The 22,537-nt window shown below is 45.0% G+C and overlaps 1 protein-coding gene across 3 annotated transcripts in view; it reads left to right on the top strand.

Moving 5' to 3' along the window:
- Positions 1-22,537, top strand: part of llgl1 (LLGL scribble cell polarity complex component 1) — a 111,832-nt gene that overhangs the window by 30,430 nt on the left and 58,865 nt on the right. For all 3 annotated transcript variants that reach the window (XM_068056099.1, XM_068056100.1, XM_068056098.1), the window contains exons 3-4: positions 20,165-20,246; positions 21,399-21,529. In XM_068056099.1, the coding sequence (XP_067912200.1) occupies positions 20,165-20,246; positions 21,399-21,529 (213 nt within the window). The remainder of the gene's footprint in view (positions 1-20,164; positions 20,247-21,398; positions 21,530-22,537) is intronic.

Here is a 22,537-nt window from a genome sequence, read left to right as displayed (position 1 = left end):
TAGTCAGACAAGATCTTCTCTTAACAAATCCATGCTGACTATCCTTGATTGACCTGTGCCTTTCTAAGTGACAGTTTATCCTGTCTCTCGGAATTGATTTCCAATAATTTGTCCACTACTGAGGTTAGACTGACTGGCCTATAATTATTTGGTCTTTTGAAGGTAAATCAGTGGTCAACCAGTGGGAGGCATTCAAAAGCGAAATTCTGCAGGTAGGGTGTAGACATGTCCCCACAAAGAAATGGTGGAATGGCCGAACCTAGAGCCCCTGGTTATCTAGAAGCATACAGGGTAAGATAAAGCAGAAAAAGAAAGCTTATGACCGTCATAAAAACTTTATACTTTAAAAAGCCTAGTGGATTATAGAAAATGCAGGGGTGAAGTAAAAAAGGAAATTAGAAAAGCAAAGAGAGGACATGAAAATTTGGCAGGTAAAATCAAGGAAAACCCAAAGCTGTTTTATCAGTACATTTAAGAGTAAGAGGATATCTAGGGAAGGGGTAAGGCCTATCAGATGTACAAGGGAACTTGTGTGTGGATGCAGAAGATGTGGGCAGGGTTCTTGAGTTTTTTTGTCTGTCTTCACAAAGGAGAGGGATGATGCAGATATTGTAGTTAAAGAGGAGGAATGTGAAATATTAGAGAGTCAGATATCCTTGAAAGTGGATTAATGGCCAGGGTTGGATGGATTGCATCGCAGGTTGTTAAAGGATGCCAGGGAGGAAATAGCAGATGCGCTGAGGATCATCTTCAAATCCTCAATAGATATGGGCGAGGTGCCAGAGGATTGGAGGTCTGCAAGCATTGTGCCATTGTTTAAAGAGGGTGCGAAGGATAGGCCAAATAATTATAGGCCAGTCAGTCTGACCTCGGTGGGTAAATTATTAGAATCAACAGAGGTGGATAGATCCTTGATGAGCAAGGGGTGGAACGTTATCGGGGATAGGTGGAAATGTGGAGTAATCAGTTCAGCCATGAACTTATTGAATGGCAGAGCAGGCTCGAAGGGCCAAGTGGCCTACTCCTGCTTCTAGTTCGTATGTATTCTGAGAGATGGGATAAACTGTCACTTAGAAAGGCACGGATTAATCAGGGATAGTCAGCATGGATTTGTTAAAGGAAGGTCATGTCTTACTAACTTGATTGAATTTTTTGAGGAAGTAATAAGGATATTGATGAGGGTAGTGCAGTGGATGTGGTCTACATGGATTTTAGTAAGGCATTTGACAAGGTCCTGCACAGTAGACTTTTCAGAAAAATGAAAGCCCATAGGATACCAGGGAATGTGGCAGGTTGGATCCAAAATTCTCAGAGGAAATAAAGGGTAGTAGTTGGATGTTTTTGCAAATGAAAAGCGATTTTCAGTGGTGTTCCACAGGGCTCAGTGTTGGGTCCCTTGCTGTTTGTGGTATATATTAATAATCTGGACTAGAATGTGGGAGGTATGATTGCAAAATTTGCTGATGACTCAAAAAACTGGCCATGTAGTTTATAATGAAGAGGATAGCTGTCGACTCCAGAATGTCAATGGTTTGGTTGAGTGAGCAGAAAAGTGGCAAATGGAATTCAATCCAGAGAAATGTGAGGTAATACATTTGGGGAGGGCACACAAAGCAAGGGAATACACAAAAAAATGGGAGGATATTGAGAAGGGTAAAAGAAGTGGGAGACCTTGGAGTGCATATCCATAGGTCCCGGAAGGTGGCTGGACAGGTAGATTGATGAAGGCATAAGGAATGCTTTCCTTTATTGGCTGAGGTGTAGAATACTAAAGCGCAGATGTAATGCTGGAACTGTATAAAACGCTGGTTTGGCTGCAGCTGGAGTATTGCGTACAATTCTGATCACCACATTACAGGAATGACGTAATTGCTCTGGAGAGAGTACAGAGGAGATTTACAAGAATGTTACCAGGCCTTGAAAGTTGCAACTGTGAGGAAAGATTGGATTGGCTAGGGTTGTTTTCCTTAGAACAAAGGAGACTGAGGGGTGACTTAATTGAGGTGTACAAAATTATGAGGGGCCTAGATAGAGTAGACAGGAAGGACCTGTTTTCCTGAGCGGAGAGGTCAGTTACCATGGGGCCCCAGAGTTAAGGGGATTGGAGGGGATATGAGGGAAAAGGTTTTCACCCAGCCGGTGGTGGGTGTCTGGAATTCACTGCCAGGAATGGTGAAGGCAGAAACCCTCAACTCATTTAAAAGGTAACTGGACATGCACCTGAAGTGCTGTAACCTGCAAGGCTACGGACCAGGTGATGGAAGGTGGGATTAGATAGGGCAGCTGTTTTAACAGCTGGCGCAGACACGATGGGCTGAATGGCCTCCTTCTGTGCTGTAATTTTCCTATGATTTGATGGTCCCTTGCTCCCTTTTTAAACAGGGATGCAAGGTTAGCGGAGAGTACTAACATTGGTGCTCTAATCCTGCAGTGTTAAAAATTCTTTGAACACTTTTTTGGAAAGAATCAGAAGCTTTAACAGTGGGTTGGATGTAGACTGAGATTGACGATTCCATTGAGGCATAATGATTGCTGTGCTCAAGGGTGTGGAAACTTGAACCTTCTGTGGAAAGCGGAGGCTAGGATAATGGTGGATGAGAGTAGTAGAGTTTGGTTTCTGGGCTTTCAAAAGTCAGTTGGTGACGTGCCATATAATAGGTTTGCTTAGCAAAATTAAGGCCCATGGGATTAGGCATGGCAATGTAGATACAAAATTGATGTAGAAAGCAGAGAGTATCTGAGAGGTTTTTTTCTCCGACTGGAGGGAGGCAGTGATGTTCCCTGTAATACAGTATTAAGACTACTGCTCTTTGATATAAATGACCTAGACTTGGGAATACAGGGCAAAATTTCAAAGTTTACAGATGGCACAAAACTTGGAACTGTAGTAGATAATTTACAGACTTCAGGAGGGCATAGACTGGTGAAATGGAAAGACAAATGGCAGGTGAAATTTAACCGAGAACTATGAAGTGATGCATTTTGGAGGGGAAGAATGAGGAGAGGTAATATAAACTAAGTGGCACAATTTTTAAATGGGCTTCAGGGACAGTATGGTATATAAATCTTTGTAATAAAGTTGTGAAAGCAAATGGGATCTTCGATTTTACAGAGATATAAAGGGGTACAATAGCAAAGAAGTTGTGGTAAATCTTGGGCTTCATCTGGAGTATTCTGTCCAACTCTGGGCACCACACTTTAGGAAGGATGTCGTTGCAGAGGAGATTTACTAGAATGGCACTGGGGGTATGAGGGATTTCAGTTTCACAGAGGAGCTGGAATTGTTCTTAAAGCAGACAAGGTTGAGAGATTTTGAGATGTTTCAAAATCATGAATGGTTTTGATACAATAATTAAGGAGAAACTTTCCAGTGACAGAAGGGCTGATAACCAGGGGATGCAGATGTAAGATAATTTGCAAAACAACCAGAGGGGAGATGAGTTTTTACACAGTGAGTTATGATCTGGAATGCACTGCCTGAAAGTGATGGAAGCATATTCAGTAATAAAAGCAAATCGGATATCTCTTTATTAAAAGAGATATAGATATAGGATCGATGTCAGAGGTAGTTTCTTTACACAGAGTAGTAGGGGCGTGGAACGCCCTGCCTGCAACAGTAGTAGACTCGCCAACTTTAAGGGCATTTAAGTGGTCATTGGATAGACATATGGATGAAAATGGAATAGTGTAGGTCAGATGGTTTCACAGGTCGGCGCAACATCGAGGGCTGAAGGGCCTGTACTGCGCTGTAATGTTCTATGTTCTTAAAAAAAAAAGGTGCAGGGCTGTGGGGAAAGGTGGAGGGATGGAGTGTGACTAATTGGGCAGATCTTTCAAAGAGCTGACACAGGCAGGATGGTCCAAATGACAGCCTCTGGCATTGTGTGATCCTGTTGTTCATTGGGCTTGTGGAGAAATAGTGCTGCAAATACGAAGCAGATCGGTCAGTTTAATGTTCATCAGAACGCGGCTGAGGCACAGAACTAAACCACAGATCAAAACATGAATGAAGTGCATTGTAAACAGTGGGAAGTTGAGAATTTAGAGAGTGGGAATTTGGTGCAGAGATGCAAGGATGTGGTGCTTTTAGTAAAATTAATTAGTTCAAAATAAACCAAGTGAATTAACTGCATAAATTTTCAATGTATGACGAGGTTAGATATAACACTGCAGGAGCTGTGTGGCATCTGCAGCATGTGGGAGTTTGTGGAGAGCAGTGTGATCCAGGGCAGCTATGTCTGCAGCAAGTGTCTGTATCTTGAGGATCTTCTGTTCAAAAGCTAGAGTCCAAGGTGCAAGCATTGTGATGCATTAGTGAGTGATAGGCTTACCTGGACATTTTGACTCAAGAGACCGTCTCACCCCTTGGGTTTAAGTAGTAGTTTAGATTTGGTTAGTGGTCGGGTCAGGAGTTTGTGACTGTAGCTCAAGCAGGTAAAGGGACTGCTGATGCAGTGGTGGAGGAGCCTCAGCGTTTGTCATTGTCAACAGGTAGGCAAGGAAGTCATGAATATTTATAAAACTCTGGTTCGGCCTGAATGGGAGTATTGTGTCCAAATCTGGCACTGCACCTTATGAAGGATGTGAAGGCTTTGTAAATTTTCTGTAGCCTTTCCAAGAATGATTCCAGGGATGAGGGATTTCTGTTACGTGGATAGATTGGCCAAGTTGGATGAGTTCTCCTTGGAGAAGGTTGAGAGGAGATTTGATAGAAGTGCTCAGTCACGAGGGGTCTGGTCCGGAAGTAACTGTTCCTATTTGTGGAAAGGTTGAGAACCAGAAGATACTGAAGGTGATTGGCAAAAGAGCCAATGGTGACAGGAGAAAAAAACTTTTTTACACAGCGAGCGGTTAGGATCTGGAATGTACAACCGGAGTGTGTTGGTAGCAGGTACATCAGGACTTTCAAAAGGGAATTGGATAAGCACCCGAAGAGAGGAGAATTTGCAGTGCTGCAGGGAAAGGATGGCGGAGTGGGCTAGTTGAGTTGCTGTTGTAGAGAGCTGATAGACAGACACAATGGGCTGACTGGCCTCTTTCTGTGTCGTTTGAAGCAACTGAAGGTGATTGGGCCTAGGACACTGCCCTGAATACCTTCTGCAACAATGGCCTGAGGCTGAGATGATTGGCTTCCAACAACTGTCTTCCTTTTGTGCTAGGTATGACTCCAGCCAGTGGCGAGTCTGCCCCATCCCCCACCCCGCCCCTGTTTGATTCCCATTGACCTCAATTATACTAGGACTCCTTAATGCTGCATTTGGTCAAATGCTGCCTTGATGTTAAAGGCAGTCACTCTCTCCTCAGCTCTGCAATTCAGCTGTTTTGGGTTTAGACCAAGGCTGTAATGAGGTCTGGAGCTGAGTGGTCCTGCCAGAACCCAAACTGAGCATCGGTAAGCAGGTTATTGGTAAGTGCGGCTTGATAACACTGATGCCTTCCATCACTTTGGGTGATAATTGATTGCATTGAATTTGGCCTACTTTTTGTGGCAGGACATAGCTGAGCAATTTTTCACATTGTTGAGTAGATACCAGTGTTTTAGCTGTACTGGAACAGCTTGGCTATGGCTAGTTCTGGAGTATATCTTCAGTGCTGCAGCTGGTTGTTGTCTGGGCCGATGGCCTTTGCTGTATCCAGTGCGCTCAGCCATTTCTTGGTATTACGTGGAGTGAGTTAAATTGACTGACGGTTTGCAACTATGATGCTGGGGACCTCGGGAGGAGGTCAAATGAATCATCCACTAGGCACCTGACTGAAGATGATTGCCAAAGCTTCAGCTTTGTCTTTTGAACAGATGGACTCCCCATCATTGAGAATGGGGATGTTCGTGAAGTCGGCTCCTCCCGTTTAATTTTCCATCAGCATTCATGACCAGATGTGGCAGGACTGCAGAGCTTTGATCTGACCCATTGCTTGTGAGATCACTTAGCTCTGACTATGGCATGTTTGTTTTTGCTGTTTTAGCATACTTGTGTTGTAGCTTCACCAAATTGACATCTTTTTAGGTATGCCTGGTGCTGCTCCACGCATGCTCTCCTATGCTATTCATTGAACCAGAGTTGGTCCCCTCGCTTGATAATGGTAGAGTGAGGGATATGTCAGGCCAGGAGTTTAAATGTTTTGGTGTTGCTGATGGCCCACAGCACCTCATGTGTGCACATGGTTTTGAGTTGCTAGTTCTGTGCTGAATCTATCCTATTTAGCACAGTGGTATGCCACACAACACTGGAGGATGTCCTCGCTGTGAAGACGGGAATTTGTCTCCTCAAGGATTGTGTGTTGGTCACTCCCAGCAATACTATCATGGACAGATACATTTGCAACAAGTAGATTGGCGAGGGCAGTATCAAGTAGGTTTTTCCCTCTTGGTTCTCTCTCCGCCTGCCACAGGCCTAATCCGGAAGATATGCCCTTGAGGGTTCGGTCAGTAGTGGCATTACCGAGCCCCTCTTCGTGAGGATTGAATTCCCACACTGAGTACATCCTGTATTCTTGCTCCCCTCAGTGCCTCTTCCAGGTAGTGTTTAGCATGGAGCACTGATTCAAAAGTTGATTGAGGGCAGTAAATGGTAATTAGCAGGAGGTTTCCTTGCCCATGTTTGACCTGATGCTATGAGACTTCATGGGGTCCAGAGTCAATGGTGAAGGTTCCTACGGTCACTTCCTTGTGCCTGTACACTACCGCCGACTCCTGTTGGGTCGTCCTGATAGTGGGTGATGGAGGAGTCTGAGACATTGTCATGATTCTGTAAATATACCTTAGAGAAATATCAGGCTGTTGCTTGACTAGTCTGTGGGACAGCTCTCCCAATTTTGTCGCAAGTCCCCAGATATTATTGTGGATGACTTTTACAGCGACAACTGGGCAGGGTGGGTCTTTGGCATTTCCAGTAGCTCAGTTGATGCCAGTTGGTCTGTCCAGTTTTACTCCATGTTTCTGGAGCAGTTTGATACAACTGAGTGGCTTGTTGTGCAATTTCAGAGGGCAGTTAAGAGTCAACCACGTTGCTGTGGATCTGGAGTCACATAGGCCAGACTGGGTGAGGATGGCAGGTTTCTTTCCCTGAAGGATAATGGTGAGCCAGATGGGTTTTTATGACAATATGGTAATTTCATAATCATTGCTGAATCAGCCTTCTATTCAAGACTTATTTATTGAATTTAAATTGGCGGGATTTGAGCTCAAGTCTCTGGAGCATTAGTCCAGGCCTCTGAAGTTATTAACACTACCACTATGCTACTAGCCCCATGACACCAAGGTTGCAAGATGTCTGGTTCCACTTCAGACAGTTACCAGGGGAAGAGGTGGAGTCAGTAGCTAGGGATTGGAGTTAGTGGCGGGGTCTGAATTAATCTTAAAGAAAAAGTACTGGAGACATTAAATGGAATCACAAGCTGACAAATCCCCTGAACCTGATGGCCTGTACCCCAGGGTTTTAAAAGAGGTGGCTGCAGCGATGGTGGATGCATTGGTTTTGATCCAGAATTCTTTAGATTCTAGAATGGTCTCCATGGATTGGAAGGTAGCAACCCTGCTATTCAAGAAAAGAGGAAGTGAGAGAAAACTGGGAACTAGAGGCCAGTCAGCCTGATCGTAGTAGGGAAAATACTACCATCTATTATTCGGGTTGTGCTAACAGGGGCCTTGGGAAATCACTTATGCAGAGCCAATACCGTTTTACAAAAGAAAAAGTAGTATTTGGCAAATTTTAGCTTTGCGTGTAACTAGCAAGATAGATAAGGGGGGAAACCACTGGATGCAGTATATTTTGGATTTTCAAAAGGCATTTGATAAGTTGACATGCAGTAGGTTGTTGCACAAAATTAGGGCTGATGGGATTGGGGTAATAAATTTTCATGGATTCAGGATTGGTTAATGAACAGAAAACAGTAGGAATGAATGGGTCAATTTTTTTTTTTGTAACTACAGGAGTGCTGCAAGGATTAGTGCTTGGGCCTCAGTTATTTACAGTCTACATCAGTGACTTAGATGAGGGGACTGTTTGTAATCTATCAAGTATCTATGACCATACAAAGCTAGATGAGAAAGTAAGCTGTGAGGAGGCTGCAAAGCGATATAGACCAGATATGTGCAGATGGAGTGTAATATGGGAAGTGTGAAATTATCCACTGAGCTTTTTTTAAAAAACGAGAGAGTAGTAACATTCAGAGGGATTTGGGTTTCCTTGTACACAAACCACAAAGTTAGCATACAGGTACAGCAAAAAATTAAGAAAGCAAATGGTATGTTATACTTCAACCCACTTGCGTTAAAGACTGATTTAAGGAGGTTTTGCTGCAATTGTATAGGGCTTTGGTGAGACCACACCTACAGAGTACTATGTATAGTTTTGACCTTCAAGCTTTGAGAAGGGGCAATGGAGGTTCTCTAGATTGATTTCCTGGGCTGAGAGTCATGCCCTAACAGAAGAGATTGAGTATAACTGCCTCTTTTCTCATTTAGGAGAATGAGAGATGATCTCTTATCAGCAGGGTAAACAGCCGCAACATCTGTTCTGTCGAGCCTGCTGTTTACCTTGCCGGAGAGCCTAAAATAAGGGGTCATGGTCTCAGCATAAGGAGTTGGCCATTTAGGACTAAGATGACTAATTTCTTCACTCAGAGGGTTGTGAATCTTTGGAATTCTCCACCCCAGCGGACTGTGGATGCAAAACAGTGATAAATCTTTGGGCGCGAGGGTAATCAAGGGATATGGGGTCGAGCGGGAAAGTGGAGTTGAGGGTGAAGATCAGCCATGACCACCTTGAAAGGCAGTGCAGGTTAGATTGGCTACATGGCATACTCCTCCTAATTTTTATTTTTTTGACACTGCTACATACTGTAGATAACCTGGGTGAAGAGCTTCTCCTTTGGCAATGGTAAGTCTGTGTAGTTAGTCTGCTATAGAGTAGATATGTGCATAATCTGTGGCAGTAATGTGCTGAAGGCTTTCCTCAATGTCCTAAGTTAATTTCTATTTCCTGGTCAAGGGCAGGTGATTTTCTTTGCTCCTGTCACCATTCATGCCCGAGTTCGAGATGGTGGAGTGACTTGGAGCGAGGGAGGTTGCTGCTTCTGAGTGAAGTCCCAGTGACTTTTGGGAAGGGAAAGGAGGAAATTTATTTGCCGAATGAGAACCAGGAGGTACCTTTGGTTTGAAGTGCTGTCTTGTTCATAACTTTATTTTTATTTTAGTGCTTTTCAGTCTTATTGTAAAGCCCCATTAATTATGGAGGAGCAGCCCAGTGTTTCATAAGCAGATGGAAAAGCTTGCGTTACAGTAATTGGCGAGCCAGGCAATGAAATGCAATGTGATAATTGTTTAAATTGGCAAACTTAACTCTCAGCAGAAAAGTGCAGGAACTTTTCAGTTGTGTGGGTTTATTTTGGGCACTGCTTCAACAGAATCCACCCTCAACCAAATATTGAAAGAAAAAACTCCATGTCTCCTTTCCGATCACTTGAATGTTGTGAAAAGTAAATCCACACACTTGGAGCTTCAGTTCATCAATAGGATTGCTTCATTTATCTCTGACCTAGTTGCCAAAAAATGTTTGGTTTGTGAAAAGTTAGATTTCCCTCTTGCTCCCTGGCCATTTTCATATTGCCAAACACATCTGCTCCACAGCTTGTTTTACCTTCCTCTCCCCCTCATCAGAAGTTGGACTCCTTTCTGGGGGTAGTGGCAGCCCTCCAGCTATGTCTGATCTGTCCTTGGCCAATGTCCATATGCTTTTTCTGCAAGGACTGCTGGACAGTGTAGGAGTGAGAACCCCTCCCTCCCCTTCCCTGGGTCTGGAGAGTGTGGCTGATGTCCTTTGGGACAGCACAAGATGCTGACTGTCCACTTGGCACAGCCTTTTGCAGTACAATTGAAGAATCCTTTATTGTGCTTTTACCTTAAGGCAGTCTTGTTCCCCAGACTTGGTCAGTCCTAAAGTAAATGAAAGTACTGGTCTTTTTTTCTTAAACTATGGCATATCTCACTCTTTAATCTTAATGCTCTACAATTTCTCCATGTTCCTTTAATCTCCTTACTCCCAATTTATTTATCTCCATTTTAAAATGCTCTAATTGACTCTCTATGGCCTTCTGGTGGAGTATGTTCCATGCTCCACTTTTTTGATCTTTTTGCATCCATGAGTTGGCTCTTAATGACTTGCATACCTGAGCCCCTAAGTTTCCTTAATCATCTGTTGCCTGCTTTAAATTTAAATTATACTCCTGTCTATCATTCTTGCACCCAGCCCACTGCCTCGCTTTTTAAAGTTGAACCATTATTAGCCAGACCGAGGTCTCGGTGACTAGGGAGCAAAGACCCTGGTTCCCCATTTCCTGAGATGCCTGTTGCAGCGATCATGACTGGGTAACTCGGCAAAGGCATGGCATCTTCCTAATCTGTATGGCTGCATATCTGTGATGCATTCCACTCTGAGTTCCATCCTGATTTTTGAACCCTGTGACAATGTCCATCTGTGAAAATGCTAACTAGTGGCTAAAGGACATAATTGCTCATAAGATGGAAAATGTCTTGTTAACTAAATTTCTTTGGCAGGCATGTATGGAGCAGTCATTTGGATCAAACTATTCTATCTCCAAGTGCCCAATGAATGGTTGTAATCCAATGAGACTGTTTGCATCATTAAGTTTTCTGCAAGCACAGTAACTGAAATTAAAGACTAATCAAGCTTCATTTTTTTTACTTAAAAGAATTTCTGGGTAGAGGGAAAGATGTTATGCCTCCTTCACCCCATGAGAGTAGCATGTCAACTCTTAATCTTGGAGGGTAATTGGTGTGAGATTTGAAGCTAGGCTGAGGGGGGAGAAGGAATTTACACCTTCCATGATGGTGATGGTAGGGAGGGGACTGTCATTGCTGTTACTTCAGTTGGTAGCTGATGAGAAGGGTAAATGTGAGAACTTTTCCATTGGAATATTAAACTATGTAAGTATTTTATTGGTTTTCCATTTGCAGTACAAGCATGATGCTGCTGCCACTAACCTCACTGTAATTGAGTGAACACTTAGTCTCTAGTGTGTGGGGTAGCACATTGATCCCAAGTACCACAAACGTGGGGCTCTTTGTGTTGATGTCCCATGGGGTTGAAGGGGGTAGAATGAATGTTGAGCTGCTCTCCGAAATGTCGCTTGATATTCTGTTTGCCCTTCCTTGATCTGGTTCAAATTGTTCAATCGAACAAATACAGGTTTGAGTCTGATGCAGATGGACAGCATCGACCACTTTGTGTAGAACCGGTGTATTTGTGGTTCTTGTTATAAACACTGTTCTATCTGTTGATCATGCCATGGAACCCTTATTGATTTCTGGAATATGTGTTGCATTCTGTCTTTCATGACTTCCAAGTAAAGCAAATCTATGTGCACTGTAACTTGAATATGCCAACTTGTAGGTCAGTGCAGTATCCATCCCACAGGGCAGTATCGAGCCAGAAGGATCAGTTTTTAATTCGTTCACGGGATGTGGGCGTCACTGGCTATGCCAGCATTAATGCCCTTGAGAAGGTGGTGGTGAGCTGTCTTCTTGAACCGCTGCAGTCCATGTGAGGTAGGTACACCCACAGTGCTGTTAGGAAGGGAGTTCCAGGATTTTGACCCAGCGACAGTGAAGGAACGGTGATATAGTTCCACGTCAGGATAGTGTGTGACTTGGACGGGAACTTGCAGGTGGTGATCCCATGCGCCTGCTGCTCTTGTCCTTCGAGGTGGCAGGGGTTGTGGGTTTGGAAAGTGCTGTCTAAGGAGCCTTTGTGCGTTGCATCTTGTAGATGGTAAACACTGCTGCCACTGTGCGTCGGTGGTGGAGGGAGTGAATGTTTGTGGATGGTGTGCCAATCAAGCGGGCTGCTTTGTTCTGGATGGTGTCGAGCTTCTTGAGTGTTGGAGCTGCACCTATTCAGGCAAGTGGAGAGTGTTCCATCACGCTCCTGACTTGTGCCTTGTAGATGGTGAACAGGCTTTGGGGAGTCAGGAGGTGAGTTACTTGCTGCAGAATTCCTAGCCTCTGACCTGCTCTTTGTAGCCACGGTATTTATATGACTCCTCCAGTTCAGTTTCTGGTCAATGGTAGCCCCTAGGATGTTGATAGCGGGGGATTCAGCATGGTAATGTCACTGAATGTCAAGGGGAGCTGGTTAGATTCCCTCTTGTTGGAGATGGTCATTGCCTGCCACTTGTGTGGCGCAAATGTTATTTGCCACTTATCAGCCCAAGCCTTGATATTGTCCAGGTCTTGCTGCATTTCTACATGGACTGCTTCAGTATTTGAGAGGTCGCGAATGCTGCTGAACATTGTGCAATCATCAGCGAACATCCCCACTTCTGACCTTATGATTGAAGGAAGGTCATTGATGAAGCAGCTGAAGATGGTTGGGCCTAGGACACCGAGTCTGTGCCGACCAACAACCACCCATTTATACTAATCCTACATTAATCCCATATTCTCTACCACATCCCCACCATTCTCCTACCACCTACCTACACGAGGGGCAATTTTTAATAGCCAATTTACCAATCAACCTGCAAGTCTTTGGAGGTGGGAGGAAACCGGAGCACCTGGCGGAAACCCACGCAGACACAGGGAGAACTTGCAAACTCTGCACAGGCAGTACCCAGAACTAAACCCGGGTCGCTGGAGCTGTGAAGCTGCGGTGCTAACCACTGCGCCGCCCCATGTTTGAATCAAGGCTGTAATGAGGTCAGGAGCTGAGTGGCCCTGGCGGAACCCAAACTGAGCATCACTGAGCAGGTTATTGCTGCTTGATGGCACTGTTGATGACACCTTCCATCACTTTACTGATGATTGAGAGTAGACTGATGGGGCGGTGATTGGCCGTGTTGGACTTGTCCTGCTTTTTGTGTACAGGACATACCTGGGCAATTTTCCACATTGCAGGGTAGATGCCAGTGTTGTAGCTGTACTGGAACAGCTTGTCTAGGGGTGCGGCAAGTTCTGGAGCACAGGTCTTCAGTACTATTGCCGGAATATTGTCAGGACCCATAGCCTTTGCAGTATCCAGTGCCTTCAGTCGTTTCTTGATATCACGCGGAGTGAATCGAATTGGTTGAAGTCTGGCATCTGTAAAATTGGGAACTTCAGGAGGGGGCAGAGATGGATCATCAACTCGGCACTTCTGGCTGAAGATTGTTGCAAATGCTTCAGCCTTGTCTTTCGCACTGATGTGCTGGGCTCCCCCATCATTGAGGATGGGGATATTTGTGGAGCCACCTCCTCCAGTTAGTTGTTTTAATTGTCTGCCACTATTCACCACTGGATGTGGCAGGACTACATAGCTTAGATCTGATCTGTTGGTTATGGGATCGCTTAGCTCTGTCTGTTGCATGCTGCTTATGCAGTTTGGCACACAGATAGTCCTGTGCTGTAGCTTCACCAGGTTGACACCTCATTTTGAGGTATGCCTGGTGCTGCTCCTGGCATTCCCTCCTGCACTCTTCATTGAACCAGGGTTGGTCTCCTGGCTTAATGGTAATGGCAGAGTGGGGGATATGTCAGGCCATGAGGTTACAGATTGTGGTTGAGTACAATTCTGCTGCTGCTGATGGCCCACAGCACCTCCATGGATGCCCAGTTTTGCACTGCTAGATCTGTTGGAAATCTATCCCATTTAGCACGATGATAGTGTCACACAGCACGATGGACGGTATCCTCAATATGAAGGCGGGACTTCGTCTCCACAAGGACTGTGCGGTGGTCCCTCCTACCAATACAGTCATGGACAGAAGCATCTGCGGCAGGCAGATTGTTGAGGACGAGGTCAAGTATGTTTTTCCCTCATGTTGGTTCCCCCACTACCTGCCGCAGACCCAGTCGAGCAGCCACGTCCTTTAGGACTTGGCCAGCTTGGTCAATAGTGGTGCTACCGAGCCACTCTTGGTGATGGACTTTGAAGTCCCCCACCCAGAGTACATTTTGTGCTCTTGCCACCCTTGGAGCTTCCTCCAAGTGCTGCTCAACATGGAGGAGTACTGACTCATCAGCTGAGGGAGGGCGGTAGATGGTCATCAGTAGGAGGTTACCTTGCCCATGTTTGACCCGATGCCATGAGACTTCATGGGGTCCGGAGTCGATGTTGCGGGTTCCCAGGGCAACTCCCTACTGCAGGTGCCGCCACCTCTGCTGGTGGGACAGGACATACGCAGGGATAGTGATGGCAGTGTCTGGGATATTGTCTGTCAGGTATGATTCCGTGAGTATGACTGTCAGGCTGTTGCTTGACTAGTCTGTGGGACAGCTCTCCCAACTTTGGCACAAGCCCCCAGATGTTAGTAAGGAGGACTTTGCAGGGTCGACTGGGCAGGGTTTGCCGTTGTCGTTTCCGGTGCCTAGGTCAATGCCGGGTGGTCCGTCCGGTTTCATTCATCTTTATTGACTTTTTAGCGTTTAGGTACCACTGAATGGCTTGCTAGGCCATTTCAGAGGGCATGTAAGAGTTAACCACATTGCTGTGGGTCTGGAGTCACATGTCGGCCAGACCAGGTAAGGACAGCAGATTTCCTTCCCTAAAGGAAATTAGTGAACCAGATAGGTTTTTACAACAATCGACAATTGTTTCATGGCCATCATTAGACTAGCTTTTAATTCCATATTTATTAACTAAATTCAAATTTCACCTTCTGCTGTGGTGGGATTCGAACCCATGTCTCCAGATCAATACCCTGGGTCTCTGGGTTACTTCTTCTTTGACCGCCTTGTCTCGGGAGACAATGGATACGCGCCTGGAGATGGTCAGGGGTTTGTGGAGCAGTGCCTGGAGTGGCTATAAAGGCCAATACTAGAGTGACAGACTCTTCCACAGGTGCTGCAGAAAAAATTGGTTGTCGGGGCTGTTACACAGTAGGCTCTCCCCTTGCGCTTCTGTCTTTTTTCCTGCCAACTGCTAAGTCTCTTCGACTCGCCACACTTTAGCCCCGCCTTTATGGCTGCCCGCCAGCTCTGGCGATCGCTGGCAACTGACTCCCACGACTTGTGATCAATGTCACATCAATTCATGTTGCGTTTGCAGACGTCTTTAAAGCGGAGACATGGATGGCCGGTAGGTCTGATACCAGTGGCGAGCTCGCTGTACAATGTGTCCTTGGGGATCCTGCCATCTTCCATGCGGCTCAGACAGGTTACTGGTGATAGTTGAGCCTAGGTAGGTGAACTCTTGAACCACTTCCAGAGCGTGGTCGCCGATATTGATGGATGGAGCATTTCTGACGTCCTGTCCCATGATGTTCGTTTTCTTGAGGCTGATGGTTAGGCCAAATTCATTGCAGGCAGCCACAAACCTGTCGATGAGACTCTGCAGACACTCTTCAGTGTGAGATGTTAATGCAGCATCGTCAGCAAAGAGGAGTTCCCTGATGAGGACTTTCCGTACTTTGGTCTTCGCTCTTAGACGGGCAAGTTTGAACAACCTGCCATCTGATCTTGTGTGGAGGAAAATTCCTTCTTCAGAGGACTTGAACGCATGTGAAAGCAGCAGGGAGAAGAAAATCCCAAAAAGTGTGGGTGCGAGAACACAGCCCTGTTTCACGCCACTCAGGATAGGAAAGGGGTCTGATGAGGCGCCGCTATGCTGAATTGTGCCTTTCATATCCTCATGGAATGAGGTGATACTTAGTAGCTTTGGTGGACATCCGATCTTTTCTAGTAGTCTGAAGAGACCACGTCTGCTGACGAGGTCAAAGGCTTTGGTGAGATCAATGAAAGCAACGTAGAGGGGCATCTATTGTTTGCGGCATTTCTCCTGTAGCTGACGATGGGAGAACAGCATGTCAATGGTCGATCTCTCTGCTCGAAAGCCACACTGTGCCTCAGGGTAGACACGCTTGGCCAGCCTCTGAAGCCTGTTTAAAGCGACTTGAGCGAAGACTTTCCCCACTATGCTGAGCAGGGAGATTCCACGGTAGTTGTTGCAGTCACCACGGTCACCTTTGTTTTTATAGAGGGTGATGATATTGGCATCGCGCATGTCCTGTGGTACTGCGCTCTCATCCCAGCACAGGCAAAGCAGTTCATAGAGTGCTGAGAGTATGGCAGGCTTAGCACTCTTGATTATTTCAGGGGTAATGCCGCCCTTCTCAGGGGCTTTTCCGCTGGCTAGAGAATCAATGGCATCACTGAGTTCCGATTTTGTTGGCTGTATGTCCAGCTCATCCATGACTGGTAGAGGCTGGGCTGCATTGAGGGCAGTCTCAGTGACAACATTCTCCCTGGAGTACAGTTCTAGGTAGTGTTCAACCCAGCGGTCCATTTGCTGGCGTTGGTCAGTGATTGTGTCCCCTGATTTAGATTTGAGGGGGGCGATCTTCTTGATGGTTGGCCCAAGAGCTCTCTTAATGCCATCATACATTCCTCTGATGTTTCCGGTGTCTGAGGCCAGCTGAATATGACTGCATAGGTGTTGCCAGTAGTCATTTGCGCAGCGCTTCTGGCTGTTTTAAGTGCTACGGATGTTAACTCGCTGGGGGCCTTTTTGTAGTTCTGCAGTGCAATGCGCTTAGCGGCTATGACATGTTCCAGCTCTTCAAAATGAGTTTGAAACCAGTCTGCATTCCGCTTCAGTGTCCAGTGATAATACCACGATGCTACCGCCTCCCCAGTTTCCAGTGTTGGCACAATTAACTGATCTGTGGCTATAGTAAAGACTCTACAATCAGTCTCCCAGGGCAAGGAGGAAGAGGAACTTAAATAAGTCATTTACTGCTCCAGGAGCCCTGCTAATGTGACGATTCGATGAGGAAAGGGTCAGGTTTGGCAATGATGCTGGTAGCCGCTGGTGCTCACTGAAGATCTCCCAGGCAGCATAGCCACTTGGGTGTGGAACCAGAGGATGACCAATCCATGAGGGCTACATGCCCTAGCAAGGGTAAGCCTGGGCTATGTACCAACAACTAATAACGTGCCATTAACGTAGTAAATGTCCCAAGGTACTTCACAAGTGTTATCCAACAAAATTTTAACAGTGAGCAACATGAGATATTAGGATGGATGACCAAATGTTTGGGCAAAGAGGTAGGTTTTAAGGAGTATTTTTAAAGGAACAAAGAGAGCCAAAGAGGTTTAGGGAGCGAATTCTAGAGCTTGGGCATGGGCACCTGAAAGCATGGATGCCAAGGAGCATGCAAATGAGGGATCTGCAAGAGTCTAGAATTGGAGGAGCGCAGAACTCGGGGTTTTCAGGCTGTAGGAGGTTAGAGGTAGGGATAGGCAAGTCTATTGAGGGATTTTAATTCACGGATGCGAATTTTACAATTGGCTCCCAGTCCACCAACACCTCTATGTAGATCAACAGGCGAAGGCGTGATGGGTGAACAGGACTTGGTGTGAGTTAGGATGAAGGCAGCAGAGTTTTGGATGAGTTCAAGTTTATGAAGGGTAGAATGTGGGCGCAGAGGGAGAAATTATAAACATCACTCTGCATTCTTTGCTTTTAGGGTGTGTGAATATAGCTTGAGAATAACCCTTGTTCCTGCCCTACAAGGCTTGGCTTGGTGCCTTCCTACAGTAACATGAGTGATTCAGAAATTGGTGTTATAGGCTTGCGTACACATTCTATCTCTCCATGACACTCCAAACGTACTGCATAAGCTATTTTTAATGAAATAAATTACTTCTGGAAAAAATGGTTCATGCTGCTAGAAAACATTTGAGGGTGAGCATTCCAATGATGGTTTGAGCTTAAAACTTTAATTAGCCCAGAATGTGAAACAGAGCCCTCCTCAAAATAACTTTGTAGTATTTGAAAAGTAAATGAATTCCATAGACATTTCAGGAGCCCTTTTGGTTAAAAAGGCATGTATTCAAACAATTGTTGTGTGGTGTTGAAAAATAAAATGTTTTGATTTTTCTGTTGTAAAATGTGTACTGCAGTTCCATTTTCCTGTAATTAACTGCAGATGGTTCCTCTAAAGCTGCAGTAATGTCACAAACCCTTATAATTACCTTGCTGTGAGTATCATGCTGTGCTGCTCTCGGCTGTCCCACTTACTACAGAAACCAATTACGGATGAGCTTATTCACCAACTGGAGAACCTCCACATGCTTCAAATAACATTGTTTGAAAAAAGATCTTGTTCACAGATTCCAGATAAATGGTATGGTTTGCATTTTTGCTTAATTGCTTCCCTTCCTTTTTTCTTCTTGCGCTGCTGAAGATGCCGGCTTTTGCTGGGTATAGTCCAGACTGGCCAAGAGAGTGTGGGAAAATGGCGCACTGACACAGAACACAAAAGTCCAAGTGTATCAAGCCTGTGTCCTCAGTACCTTGCTCTACGGCAGCGAGGCCTGGACAACGTACGTCAGCCAAGAGCGACATCTCAATTCATTCCATCTTCGCTGCCTCCGGAGAATCCTTGGCATCAGGTGGCAGGACCGTATCTCCAACACAGAAGTCCTCGAGGCGGCCAACATCCCCAGCATATACACCCTACTAAGCCAGCGGCGCCTGAGATGGCTTGGTCATGTGAGCCGCATGGAAGATGGCAGGATCCCCAAGGACACGTTGTACAGCGAGCTCGTCACTGGTATCAGACCCACCGGCCGTCCATGTCTCCGCTTTAAAGACGTCTGCAAACGCAACATGAAGTCCTGTGACATTGATCACAAGTCGTGGGAGTCAGTTGCCAGCGATCGCCAGAGCTGGCGGGCAACCATAAAGGTGGGGCTAAAGCTTGGCGAATCCAAGAGACTTAGCCGTTGGCAGCAAAGAAGACAGAAGCGCAAGGAGAGAGCCAACTGTGTAACAGCCCCGACAACCAATTTTTTCTGCAGCACCTGTGGAAGAGTCTGTCACTCTCGAATTGGTCTTTATAGCCACTCCAGGAGCTGCTTCACAAACCACTGACCACCTCCAGGCGCTTACCCACTGTCTCTTGAGACAAGGAGGCCAAAGAAAGAAGTTCCATAACCACTAGCAAACTTGCAATACATCTAGCAAGGCTAATTTTCATGATCCTACATTCTGAGTGTTGCCACACGGCTTTTGTTTACTGCCTTTTCCAGATCTTGAATCTGACGAGTTACTTTGTTTATATCTGATTTAAAATTGGGAGCAAGAAGCCTTAATACAATAATAATAAAAGCAAAATACTGCGGATGCTGGAAATCTGAAATATTAAACAAGAAATGCTGGAAATACTCAGCAGGTCTGGCAGCCTTAATACAACATTGAAAGCAGCTAAACCCAGACTAGACCAGACTTGAGTTTGCTTTGTGGGGGCCCTGGATGCAAGTTGAATGTGCATGTAATTCTGGAACTTCATAACAAAATATCATCTATTTATAAATGCTGCAAGACCAGTTTAATAATTTGAAGTAAGTCTGTGCCCATTCTCCAAATTCCCAGGCCTTTACAAAACTGAATTTCCTAGCTACTTTAGAGGGGGGGATTTTCCTTTCTTCCTGCTCCTTCCCCAATATGTCTTGCTGCTTCCTGAATGAATCAAAATAAACCAGTAAAAGATTGGTATGCTTGGCGAGTCCAAACCATTGAATTGTTGGTTAACCATAATTTAGATAGAATAATCCAAGATCTGATTCCATTTTTGTCCCAAATCTAGTTTGATTTGGACAGTTCTTTTGAGTGGTGTGACCTGCTTAGTGTATTGGGACAGTCGGAGTGCAAGCTAGGTGGATTCCATACAATAAACATGTAGAAAGGATTAATGAACTGGCCCAGTGAGTGAGAATGCAACTGTAATCTACTTTGGTGTGCTGAGGGATTTTTGGAGGGACTTAACTTGGTTAGCTATGATAGAATTCTGTAACTACTTGCAAAATTTCCCTGCTAGTTTTGAGTGCTGTCAGCAGAGGCCTGGCCTCAGATCTGCTCATCTCTTGGAAAGTGGGGGCTAGATTGAGATGCTAAAAGAACGAGAATTAAAAGTGAGAAGGAACTAGTTTTGCACTTTTTGTTTCCTGTTGTGGCATAGTTGAGATTGGGAACACTGTTATTGAGTGATAGGACAGTGTTCGTCATACTGCACTGCTGATCACGCTTAATGGCCAGGATGATGGCATACCTTCATTGTGGTTTCCTAGCACAGTAGGAGAATTTCAGAGTCGCGAAAACTGAAGAAGGAGGAGTAGAACAGAGTACATTTTACAGATTGGCTTTGTTCCTTGACCTATGATTTTAAGCTATGGAGCGCCAGGTGTGGAGTTTACGGGACTGCACAAGGAAGCAGCCACTGTGACACAGATGCATTTTCTACCAGGACAGGTATGCTGATACTCAACATATTGCAACTTCCATCAAAGAGTGGAAGATGGCTGTGGAATGGATGTGAACTTTGTTGAAGGGTAGAAAGCAAGTGCTTGTCAGGGGTTTATCTGGGTTTGGGGGTAGGGGTACAGAGTGGGTGTGCCTCAGCACTGCTGTGTCTCATTTAATATAAATGAGCTGCATTCCAAAACTCAAAGTGGTCACAAATTCAGACAATTCCAAACAAGGTGAGGCAACGAATTGGCAGCTTGGAAATTGCAAAATGACTTTAAAATATGTAATTGGTTAGAAAAATGGCAGATGAAATTTAATGCAAACAAATTAAGTATTGCACATGGGAAGAAAAATAAGCACCCATACCTCAAGAATGAGCGAGAATTAAGTTGGGCCAAATGGCCTTCCTCATCAATAATTATCTTGTGATCTTGAGATAGAGAGAACATGAATATTATAAAGGCATGTGAGAGTGGTGATGGAGCCGAATGGCATGGTCATAGCTTCATCTTCAATTTAAATATCAACATACTCTTCACACCAATAAAGTTAGGTACTGGCAGTGGGACAGTCCTGTTAGTACAATGGTCCGCAACCAGGATAATATCATTGATAAGTTGCTGAGGCTAATCTCGAACATGAACTCCAGTGACTGTTCCCTGGATTAGCCATGCAGATTTATGCAGTTTCAAACTGATTCTTTGTCTGTCTCTGAGCAAAACTCAGAATGAAGTGCTGTAAGGGAGTGAATGAACTGTTATAGTACAATAGCACAAAGTAGCTTTTTTAATGCGACGTTCATCCTCTGCTCTGGAAGGGGCTGATGTGCTGGGTCATCTGCTGCCTGTCCTCCACTGCCTTGTTCAGTGCTGTATTTGTGTGTGCATTGGCCAACAGCATTCAGTTTTACAGCTGGGCTCAGTCATTTCCTTCCCACAATCTATGTATGCATTTTTAATTAAAAGTGGAGACTGAATTTTTTTTTTTTGGCTTTGTTGAGCCCAGTTGCACTGAGGCTAATTCCAACTGAGCAGCTAAGTTAGCACAGAATCAGGCCAAATGGTACAGTGCTGCCGGTGCATTCATTAAGCCACCAGTCAGGTCAGCATATCCATATTGTAATTGACCCTATTTTGTATCTATTTTCCTTCCCAGGGCCGTCTATTGTCGCTGCTGGATGATAACTCCATTCACCTGTGGGAGATTAACCAAAGGAACAGCTATTCTCACCTGGAAGAGATCCACACTTTAACACTTCCTGGACGACCAGGGTTCGACTGTGCTAAGTACAAAAACGTCTTGCTCTTCACACATGGTTTGAGTTTAGGCTAGTGACCCAGAGATAACCCTGGCTGTGAGACAGAAGAGGAAAAAGTAGCAGATTGATATTTCTGTTTGTATGTTGCAGTCAAATAAATTAGAGTAGGGGTTTGTTTAGAAGCTATCAACCGGTTTGCAATTTCATACTTTGTCTCGTGTGTATGCATTGTACTTGTGCTGGTTCTTGACTGACCTGCCTGTCCCCTTACCTTTATTAAATGTATGTTTTTCAAATCTTGAAGGAAGAGAGGCTGACCATGTGTTCGAAGGATAAGCTACATGAAAGGACTTAAAGAAGCTTGAGCTGTGGAGCATCTGAGGAAGATATCTTTTGAGGAGAGCATGTATAAAATTCTTAAAGGACTAGGGGAAGTAAATTTAGGACAATACCTTGGCTCTGCTTGCACAGGTGGAGAGAGGGCACACTTTCATGAAGGGAATGTGTTATGTAGGAAGTAACCTTGCTGGGTAGGTTGAAAGACACACATTCATATAGTGCCTTTATCGACCTATGGATGTCCAAAGTGCTTTACAGTCAATGTAATACTTGTAGGCACTGTTGTAATGTAGGAAAAGCAGTGGCTGATTTGCCCATAGCAAGTTCCCACAAACAGCAACTTGATCAGATAATCTGCTTTTGTGATGTTGATTGAGGGATGAATATTGGCTCCTCTTCAAAATAGTGCCGTGGCATCTTTATGTCCATTTGCAAGGGGCCTCCGTTTAACACCTCCAACAGTGGAGCACTCCACCAGTACTGCAATGGAATGTGAACCTTGTTTTTTGTGAAGTCCTGGAGTAGGACTTGAGCCCACAATCTTCTGCTTCAAGCAAGAGTTCTATTAGCTGAGCCACAGCTGACACAGGTTTCCCAGAACAGTGGTTGAAACAATGACTCAGGACTTGCACAAGAAATAGCTGTTTGTAGTAAGGGGAAGGCTGTAGGAATAACACTCTCTATAAAAGGTTTAGAT

The sequence above is a fragment of the Heterodontus francisci genome, chromosome 24 (genome assembly GCF_036365525.1).
Source record: "Heterodontus francisci isolate sHetFra1 chromosome 24, sHetFra1.hap1, whole genome shotgun sequence".
NCBI classification, from domain to species: Eukaryota; Metazoa; Chordata; class Chondrichthyes; order Heterodontiformes; family Heterodontidae; genus Heterodontus; species Heterodontus francisci.
Note: the sequence above shows the minus strand (reverse complement) of the source record. Positions and strands in the feature narration are given on the sequence as shown.